At 37.3% G+C, this 11,070-nt stretch overlaps 1 protein-coding gene across 1 annotated transcript; it reads left to right on the top strand.

Moving 5' to 3' along the window:
- The first annotated feature begins 592 nt into the window (after positions 1-592).
- Positions 593-8,323, top strand: leprotl1 (leptin receptor overlapping transcript like 1). Its single transcript, XM_054597375.1, has 4 exons — positions 593-680; positions 1,826-1,901; positions 3,553-3,739; positions 5,195-8,323. The coding sequence occupies exons 1-4, from the start codon at positions 665-667 to the stop codon at positions 5,309-5,311; spliced, it is 396 nt and encodes a 131-aa protein (XP_054453350.1). The 5' UTR covers positions 593-664; the 3' UTR covers positions 5,312-8,323.
- Positions 8,324-11,070: the final 2,747 nt, after the last annotated feature.

Genomic DNA, 11,070 nt, shown 5'->3' with positions numbered 1-11,070 from the left:
TAATACAAAAATGTATTTACAATACTATAACTATAATTATTCTGTCTGTTTTTTTGTTATTGTGGATTTTTATATAAATATATATATATAAATGTATGAATATGTATAAATATATATATATATAAATTATATATATATATTTATATATATATATAAATGTATATAAAAGAAGACATACATTTATATATATATATATATAATACATATACATTTATACATATTCATACATTTATATATATATATATATATATATAGACATACATTTTTATATATATATAAATGTATATAAAATAAGACATACATTTATATATATATAATACATATACATTTATACATATTCATACATTTATATATATATATATTTATATAAAAATCCACAATAACAAAAAATACTTACTTATTTAAAATACTTGTTATTTTTTTTCTTCTATGTACCTTATTTGCACTATACCCTCTGCTGCTGTAAGTCCTGTACATATGGACTAATAAAGGATCATCTTATCTTATCTTTACACATTTTACTGGCCATATTCACATCACACACAAAAATCCGACACTTCTGTTGGCACGTGAAGGCAGCGCGGCAGTCAGGGCTGCAGCTCGGGCTTTTCTCTCTGTTGTCATCCGTCAGGGCTGCGTGTGTGTCGAGCTTTGTGCAGGAGAAATGGCTGGGATTAAAGGTAAAACACGTCCACTAACAAATGCATTCAATACAACACCCCGACAGCACTTTATTTGGCTGTGGGAGAGGATTGTGAGGACGCATGGACGCGTTTTGCTGCATGCTTTCTAAGGGGACCGTGCAGGAAGCTGCAGGGCCAACACATAGCATTAGCCTCCTAGCCTCCATTCCCTGCACTCCAAGCAGCCAATACTCTGTCACAACAATAGATCCACACTCCAGCCATGCACCACTGCATTATGGCATTGCAATTAATGCAAAATCCCATTTTTGTGGTGTAATAACCTAGCAGTCAGGCTGCACCTGCACACACACACACACACACTGATTTGGGGTTTTTTCTGCAAGTGAGCTGCAAGGATTGATTGCATTTATCATGCAAACACATTGACTGTGTTGCTTCCAGAGTTTAACAGGAGCTCCTGATAGCTTGGATGTTAAATGCAGATTTCTGACACTTGAAACCAGCTGATTCATCACATGGGTGGCTGCAGCACCCAGGGGCCCTGCAGAGAGATGTGAGGAAAATCTACCTGATAAAGCTGTTTGGGGGAAATTATTTGGCCTTTTTTCATGGGATCTGATGAGAAAAACATACATTTGTAATATTACCAGCTGTATCTTTTGCTCTAATGCAGTAAAAAGAAGGCTTTCTATCTGATAAAGGTTGTATGAAGTCAGTGTGGGCATATCTAATCTATTTGGTATACAACTTTATAGACGTATATAGAACCTGTTATGTTGAACCCCAATAACCTGGTTGTTAAGATCATCTGTGGAAATAAGTTGTTTATTCTTTGCAATTCCCATAACAGAGGCAACGTCGTGCCAGGAAATAAGAATAACATGTCCGGTGGAAGGATAAGCTGTATTGCCAAAAAGGTTATCGTGGTATTTAAGAACAGGATGTAAGAAGAGGACCAGATCCACTTGGCATGATGTGATTGGCTGGTGGGATATGATGAAAGGATGAACGTGTTGAGTTTTGTTGTAGGCTCGTCTGCAATATAATATCCCCGCTGGTGGCGAACTCCAAGATCTGCGTCTCTCCGTTGACTTTCTGCCACACCAAGAGATGTGAGGAGATTCAGAGAGAGATTCATGCTGATGGCCTCCTCCCCCTCTTCTTTGTCTCTCTTCCAGCTCTCATCAGCCTGTCCTTTGGAGGAGCCATCGGCCTCATGTTCCTCATGCTGGGATGTGCCCTCCCTGTGTACGAGTAAGTGCCACCATCACACACACACACACACCATCACAGCCTGTTAAATGTGTGTTTGTTTTTCAGTGTTCACACTCAGGTGCACCTTGTGTGATCCCATCAAAGGTTTACAGCTTTAGATACAGGTGTGGATGCAGGGCCGGATTAACCAGCATGGCGGCTCCCTTAAACTATGAGACAAAGACAACGTTCCACCTTTTTGTGAGCATTAAAGTGAAGTTTCATTCTGACGTGTAGATATTCCCTTTCTCATTTTGATGGTGGAGTATTACACAGCCCCTTAAGGGTTTATTGTGTCGTCATTTTTGGTATTTGGTAATTTGAACTACACACTGCCACACCATTCTCAGAGCAGTTAACATCCAAGAGGATTGAAGAAATATGATGATTTAAGAGTTGTTATTTCTGTAAATGGATTTACAACAACCTGTGCTGCTGAGTCGGCCTCATCCCACACTAGAGGTGGCTTTAGATAGCTATATAAGAAGAAAGTGTCCCAATTCTTAATCCTGAAAACAAAGCTCTGATTGGTTGATTGTTTCTCAAACTGTCTGAAACAACCGCCAGTGGGCACAACATCAAACATATTTGAATCCTGAAATATTCAAGGTGTTAAACCCTGTTTTCGACACCCAACTTGATCACAATGTTAGGTGATAAAGCACCTTAAAGCCTGTCAACATGTCAGTGGATATTGTACTTTATTTATGCATTTTCACAAACAAGGTTACAGTTTTTAAAATAACCACAAACCAATTGTCAAAAAGTGAAGCTTGGGCTTTCACCAACATTCAAATCAGAGGCTGATTTCAGATGAGATTGTGTCAAAAGAGAGCGTAGTCAGCTTTGAAGTGTGTTTGTAGCACACCGCACATCTCCAGTGTGGTCGGGTACAGTCGATTTGTTCTATTCAAAACCAACTCTGACAAGGTTGTTCACTCCCTACATGAGATACCTCGACCTACAGCCCTGAGGTTTGGCTCCTGTAATCTAATCTGATTTTCATTGAAGCCATTACACTAAGTGACAGCCTCGGTCCAGCAGAATGTAGTGGAAGGAGGCTGTTAGAAAATCAATTAAGGGTATTTATTAGTGGAGTCTGATATCATCAGACAAATTTAGCTCTAACCCTAACCCTTATAAATCAGTTACTGTGTAATCGTCAGCTAATGAATAACAGGAAATTGCAGTTCAGAATTACCACATCTACATTGATTTAATATTAATCATACAGGCTTGTCCACTTCAAATACTAGCTTATTTATTGTTTATTATAGATGGCATAGTCTAGTAAAATTCCTATTTAAAAATATATGTACATGGGTTTTATTTTGTTTTATTTTGTTGTATTTTTGTTGTTGTTTATAGTTACTGAAACTAATATTCCCAGTTAGGTTTAATAAATGTTATGAGCCCTGTTAAATGAATTGTTCATATTTGTAATGTCTCTTTACGCATAACTCTATAATACCTAAATGTAAGGGAGGCCATATGTGTTGTGTTTATGTTAAAAACAAACCCACAAACTAGTCATTAGGTTGTAATAGAATAAAATACACCTGTGACGTTAATTAATGTGCTTCACTTGACTTCATCCTTCATCATCTCAGCGTATGTGTATTAATCTCTCCACTTTTCTCCCCCTCTGCAGTAAATACTGGCCTTTGTTCCTCCTCTTCTTCTACATCCTGTCTCCCATCCCTTACTGCATCTCGCGGAGAGTGGTCGACGACACGGACTCGGCCAGTAACGCCTGCAAAGAGCTGGCCATCTTCCTCACGACGGGCATCGTCATCTCAGCATTCGGCCTGCCCGTCGTCTTCGCAAGAGCTGAAGTAGTAAGTAACGGATGCTTCTTAGTGCAGTTTACTGTAACGTCAAGAGGAACTCCTCCGCTGTGTGAAGACATGCATGTATTTAGTAACATTACTCAACTAAAGCAGGACACCTAAAGTAAAAATCAAACAAAATCTGACATTTTCAAACCTTTTTGCTACATGTATCTACAGTCCGTATGATAATAAACAATGTAACTTCAAAATTACTTTTACCTCCTGGAAAAATAAATGATAATAGAAAGTATTCATAGAGTAGAAGAAGGCATCAATACCACCACACATCTTGAATAAAAAAAGCCCCCTTTACAGTCACTAAAACCCCCCAAAAATCACCTCTTTATCCGTCATTTTTACTTTCACTTGTTTACGCTTCAAGAACGACTGAAGCTCAAAATAAGAAGGGCTGAATGATTTTGGAAAAATATCTTATTGTGATTATTTTGACTGATATTGCAACTGCAGTATGATGTGGGATCTATAATGACATCTCTAGTCTAAAAAAAACAATTGCTTTTGGCCATTTCGCAATTTTGAAGTGATGTTTGACTAATAGTGCAGCGTTTCAAAGAAAGTGTTTCACTTTCTGTTATCTGGTTACGCCCACTTTTAACTGTCTCTCCTCATTTTCTGTCCCACCCAAACATTCTGTTTTTATGCAAAGCACACGTTTAAACTGTAATAGTAAAACGTGTATTAAGCTCAGGATTATAAGAAACAATTTGTTGGTTCTACTAACATTTAAAAATCTGCTTAGCCAAAGTCCGATATCTTTATTACTTTGTGTCATAGAGCTTCACTAAAACACATCACTGCTGCTGTGTGACTCAATCCCACACACACACACCGTCCTTCTGTCAAATATACTCACTAGAGCACCAAATGTGGATTAACCCACAGCTGAAAATAGTCCCCAACTGTTTGAGTAACATTTGCTAAAAACCACAGTGAGCAGCTGTTTTGGGAAATTATTTGGCCTTTTTTTAAAACACAGAGAGGGTCTTTTCATGAGATCTGATGAGAAAAACATACATTTGTAATATTACCAGCTTTATAACTATATATAACTATCTTTTGCTCTAATGCAGTAAAAAGAAGGCTTTCTGATTTGTCAGGAGAATGCAAATTTGCTAATATGACAAGCAAGAACATGAGGAAAAAACAGTTAAACAAAACAAGATGGCTTATTAATTCAAATGACTTAATACGTGTAAGTCTGTCCACATAGCAGAGGAGCTGACAGATGCTGCAGCAGGACCAGATTAGCATTTAGCTACTTGTTTATTTCCTCATCCTGCTTTGTGTCCTGGATGTACAGCTGTAGAGCAGCCTGTTGAAATGATTCTGCAAACTGTTGTCGTTGACGACCCTCTAGACTTCGTCCTGAATACGCTCTGCAGCCTGGCAGCATGTGCAGCAGCATTTGTTAACCTGAATTATTAATGCCTTGGTTTACAGATCGCCTGGGGGGCGTGTGCGCTCGTGCTAACGGGTAACGTAGTCATCTTCGGGACCATCCTGGGCTTCTTCATGGTCTTTGGGTCCAACGACGACTTCAGTTGGCAGCAGTGGTAAAACAGCAGAGAGAGGGGGACCTTAGTCTGAACTGTTTTTATTATTATTATTATTATTATTATTATTATTATTATTATTATTATTATTATGGTATTACTGTTTGGTTCTTGTTGTTATTTATATGATGACCGCCCATCCATAGACTCAAACCAGTGCAATACTTCCTTTTTTCTTTTCTTTTTTTACCGCCTGCATCACATTGAACTGACACAAGTGGGATGGAAAATGCTGACTTTCTGTTGGATCGTTACTCATTTTAGTTTCCGTGTTTTAGAGCGTTTTTCATTTGTGTGTTTTATTTTTGAGCGTTGTAAGATAATGAGCGCTTTGGAACAAATACTGCTTGTTTTATCTGTGAGAAAAAGACGTTAAATGGAATCCAACTGAATGCAGATTAAGACTTAATCTGACCTAGAAGGAAAGGGTCGTCCAGTCTGGGCTGCTTTCTCTAATTAGTAGACACTCTGGAGGAAGTTTTCTCCACGCTGAGAGTACAGATGGGTGTACATTTCCAGTCTTAGTGCTGAGTTGAGTGTAAATCTGCAGAAAACTGATACAAACTCAGATTTTTTTCACTCACTCATGATTAGCATAAAAAAAAGCTAAATTTCCATTTGGCATGAGATTTATTAGATTGAAACTGCTGTGAAAGTCAAGAAGAACTAGGCCGTTACTGCCACCAAACCCCGTTACACGTGTGAATGTAAATCAGTTGTCTTTGTATCAGCAGCATGTTCTATATGTCTGTTTGGGACCATGTGTCACTTTAAAATGTTACTCCTTCAATTATTTAAATGTCTGCAACCCATAAAAAGTCATCACACAAAATAAGAAGACAAATTCATGAGCAGCAGAGTGTTTTGTTTCCTGAGCTTAGAGGAAGGAGACTCATTCAGACGACCTCAGCATCACAGCAGAGATCAAATTAAGCAGACGTTGTGATTACCCAGGTGCCAACTGGATGCAGGCTGCTTTAGTCATTCTCCATAGCCGTTACCTCACTCTGTGTTTTGGGCAAGCGTCGCCGTGTCAGGTCAAGAAAGCATGAAAAGCTTTTTCGTAGCCGCCAGCTAGCGTAGGATTAGCTCGAGGACAGTGGCCTTGTTAGAAACTGAGCCAAGCTTAGAACTGGGCGACTTATAACCGAGGCCTCGTCAGTCACTGACAGCCCCTTAAGCTTCTACATGTGACTCCTTCAATATAAAAGAATCCGGCGTCAAAGCTCAGTGTTATATTTCTCTCTAGAAGCACATTAGGTCCAGACATGCCGTCACATTTCCTCACACCAGCATTGTGATGATAAAAAACACAGTTCTGATTTGTTTTGTTGGTTTTTAAAGGCGTTTCTGTGCTCTCCTGCCTGTGTGAAGGAAATCTGTACGTACGGTTGTTTAATCTGTCGGCAGCTTACAGCCTCTAGTCAGTCAGGTGATGCTCTGCTGTTTAACCGCATTGGATGGTGGCAAAGCTGGAACAATTCCTTTGGGTCAATTTTGTTTGAGTGGTTTTGTTTTTGTGGATGGTTCAGTTTGAATATGTGCTCTCTGGAAGATAAACAAAATCTGATATTTAATGAGGAATAATATTTAATTAGTGTCATTTGTTTTGTGTCCCAGAATTTCAAAACTTATTTTTTTATTTTGTGTTGTCGTTCAGCCCTGAAGGTACTTTTAAGTTGGGTTTCCATGAACAGCAGATTTCCAATTAACGTTTAAGACAAGTTCTAACGATCCTAATGTCCACACGTTTTGTCCCAAAGAATAATTTCCACTTTCAAAATCCACTTTTTCAGATTTATTTTTTTTAACCACACATACAGTAAATTGAACACATTTAAAGGAAGTGTTTTTGGGGGAAGCTTATTTGCTTTTCTTTTAAGAGTCAATTGAGAAGATTTTGTTCATAAAACTAGAGCCAATTCACGATTAGCCTAGCTTAGCATAAAGACTGGATGCAGAGGGAGACAGTTTGTCTGTAAAAGTTCAACAATATGCCTCTAAAACACCACTAAAGTTCATTATTTAACATGAAGCTTATTGTTTTCCACAAATAAATATATGTATATAAATGACAAAATGTGGATTTATGTGCGTTCACTATAAATTGTTGGATAAACTGCTGTTTGTTATCAATAAGTAAAAGCACATAACTCCTTTTATAACCACCATTTGTCCTTTTTATATCTATGCTTGTATGCGGATAAAACAAATGAGATACAACATGTTAATCAGTAAACATTAGGGATGTTAATAGGTGTTTTTTATTTATTTTTTAAAGGATAGCTTCCAGTCTTTATGCTAAGCTAATCGGCTCCTGAGTTGCAGCACTATATTTGAAGCCAAGGCAAGTGAATATTAACACAAATGATTTATAAATAGGAACAAAACCCTCATGTTAAGCACAGTGTTTCCTACATAAATTATGGGACAATAAACATATTGAAATCTGCAGATTGGCGTTAAAACTTCCCCCTCAGCTGTTACATTTATTTAAACTTCCCTGTCTGTTACGTGACTCTTCCAGAGATCATAAACCTCAGTGAAGGCACTGATTGTATCCAAAGCACCACAGCGATGGCAGCTTTTTAATTTAAGTTTAAATTGTATTTAACTACTGAATAACATTGAAAACTACTGAAATATTGTGTGCATGTTGTTACGTAACACCACGTGGTTGGACAAGCAGGGTATAACCGGAATATTGTGTTCCTGAGGTGTGAATATCTGTATGAAGCTCAATTTGTTCGTCAAATGTTCTCTCTGTTCTGTAGTCTGACGTTAAAAACTCCCCGTTGTGACAGCATCTTGGTTTCTCTTGTGTTTCTGTTTGAAGAGAAATGTTACGCTTTGTTTATCACAAATTTGGGAGAATATTGTATTTATTTATTTTAATAATCTGACGCTTCGTGTCAAATGTCCAACGCCATTTTCTATCTACAACTTTTCTGTTAAAGAGGCAGAAGTCAGCATGGTGGTTTTCTTTTCTCTTTGTTTTTTTAATAAACGCCATTTTTGAACATCCTCTCCTTTGAATGACTACTAATGCATTTGCTTTGTCGGTAAGTCTCCATCAGACAAGACTCTTTTATGCAAGACTTCACAGGAAACGAGCTGATATCATCTGTGTGGCCTAGTTAGTCGTGATGGTGAGCAGCACTCAGAGCCCGCAGGAGAATCAGACCATTACTCGACAGAAAACAGATTCAAAACACTTCATCATGTGGAGTAGAAGGAAGTCGTTTTAAACATGTACAGTTATGATTTTTATTCATCTTATATTGTTCATATTGAAGGGAAACCTACTTGATTCTCCTGTACCAATATCGCCAATTTAATGGATGATTTTACCGATAATTGAACAATTTACTATAAGCCCCATTATTTCGCATGTATAAGCAGTATATAAATATTTATTTAATGGTTTATAAAACACTATAATGTAGTTGCATCAGATTTATCAATCCTACAACTATATCCTGTGGGCATTCGTATCTGGAAGCTGCTGTATAAACAGTGAATGACAATATATTGAAAAATATATGTACACTATATACATAAGCTAAAATATGTATGTGAAGGATTTATGTCCTTGTATCTAAATACAATTACATTATAATTTTGCTTATTAATACTAAAAAGGAAATTTAAATGTTACCAATAAGTTATTATTGAGCATACGGTGGCTTTGTAAAGTATTCACTTTTTGCACACTTTATTATGTTCTAGATTTTAAAAAGGTAGCTAAAAAAAATAGATAGATGACGGAGCTGAGGGTGTTAAATGTAAGATAAGCGTTGTAAATTCTCTGAGATCAAAGTGGGAAATTTACAAGAAAAAACTTGCAGGAAACAAGTCAGAAATTCTGTGAGATTAAAGTCACAAATTAACTTTTTCCCCTCAGAAATATTTCTTTTGTAATAATTTATTGGTGGCAAAGAACTTAAAAAAGCAAACCACTGCCTTTACACAGCACAACTTAAACAACAAAATAAAGAGTTAGGAGGGAAACTAATAATTAACTCAATTGAATATAAATGCATTAAGGTTAAATTAAATAAATAAAAATAAATAAATGCTTTCCTGACAGGAGACCTGGAGGAGTCGCCTTGTCTCCCTCTGCTGGCATCAAGTGAATCTGCCGCGTCATGCGACGTTTCATGCAGTTTAACTGTCAACACCTTTTTAAGGAGAGAGAAGAGGAGAGAAAGTGAGATCACAGCATTTCATTTATAGACATATTTGACACTAACGAGTCACAACCTCGCACTTTGAAGTGAGAATATATTTCAAAAGCAACTACTTCTATCATCTTCTTCTGCACTGAGGACCAAAAACTTTACCATGTATTTATGAATAAAAACACTTCAGAAAGTATTCAGATCCCCTACTTAAGTACAAGTATTAATACCTCACTGTTAAAATACTCAGTTAAAAGTCCTGCATTGAAAATGTATAAAGTATAATCAGGAAACTGTAAAGTTTTACAAGTAGAAGTACTCAAAACAGAAAGGTGTGAATATATATGATGATATTATTATTACTCATACATTAAAGTAAAAGTACAATTTTACTGTTCTACTTTAACTTTTTTCTATCATGCTGCAACTAATGATTATTTCCACTGTTTTAATCTGCTGATTTTTTCCCTCAATCAATTGATTGGTTTGTAAATATTCTATATTTAGTGATAAATGCCGATCAATCAAGTTCTCAGAGCCCAAAGTGACACATTCTTAATAATAAAGCTGTCAAATAATTGCTGTGCATTAAAAACTGCCTTTTTTTCTTTTGAAGTAGAAGCAGAAAGTGGCATGAAAAAGAACAAACTTGTACAAGTTCCTCAAATTTGTACTTAAGTACAACACTTTAAAGTACTGCTAGTGACACAGATTTCTTTAAGTGCAGCATCTCGTGAGAAATTAGGAAAGATTAAACAGTTTTAAACTATATTCTACATAGAAACCTGATAAATACAAGATGTAATTAAGTGGTAGGAGTATTTTCCTCTCACGCAATCCTATATAATAGAAGAACTTCCCTGAGGCTTCTGCTGTAAAGACGCACGTCTGCTAGACGCAACACGCCCGACCTTCTTCAGCTCTCTCCTGCAGCACTCACTGCCTCGGGGGAGGAATTTAGTATTTGCCCTTCTTAACATTTCAATTTGTGCATGAAACAAGTCATAGTTTTCCTATTTATTCAAAATGTGGGCCAGATGGCAACGAAACGCATCAGATCTGAACACAAGCACACGCACACACACACACACACACACACACACACACACACACACACACACACACACACAGACACACACACACAAACAAACACACAGCAGCACACCTCCATGTTGTGGAAACAGCAGCTTGGATTAATGCTTAAACTTGCCCTCTATAGTTGCACTCTGTCATCTTTAAGACAAACGTTGTGTTCACGGAGAGAGAAATATCTCAGGAGACACACACACCTGCCCCGCCCCTAAGGATCATGGGAAACTGGCGGAGGCTTTAGACTGGGAATCGGAGAGAGCTGTTGAAACATCATGAGGAGGTTTTTCCGAGGCAACAGGGACGAGGACTACAGTCAGATCCAGTATCTGACGGCCAAGTGCACCCGCCTGGCTCATGACAAAGGTAAGAGTGAAGTTACACATTTACATTTCAGTCTGGTGTTCACTGCCATTATGACCTTGTTAGTCCGTTATGTTATTTATGTCTCCTCTTATTCACAGTTTTATTAATTGTACATTAAAAGTCCAAG

Source organism: Anoplopoma fimbria, chromosome 4, assembly GCF_027596085.1.
Source record: "Anoplopoma fimbria isolate UVic2021 breed Golden Eagle Sablefish chromosome 4, Afim_UVic_2022, whole genome shotgun sequence".
In the NCBI taxonomy this organism is placed as follows: domain Eukaryota; kingdom Metazoa; phylum Chordata; class Actinopteri; order Perciformes; family Anoplopomatidae; genus Anoplopoma; species Anoplopoma fimbria.
Note: the sequence above shows the minus strand (reverse complement) of the source record. Positions and strands in the feature narration are given on the sequence as shown.

Bases quoted from the DNA above. Each gene is read 5' to 3' on its own strand.
- leprotl1 (XM_054597375.1), top strand. The intron at 1,902-3,552 runs GTAAGTGCCACC...CCCCCTCTGCAG, and splicing joins TGTGCCCTCCCTGTGTACGA to TAAATACTGGCCTTTGTTCC. The intron at 3,740-5,194 runs GTAAGTAACGGA...CTTGGTTTACAG, and splicing joins TCTTCGCAAGAGCTGAAGTA to ATCGCCTGGGGGGCGTGTGC.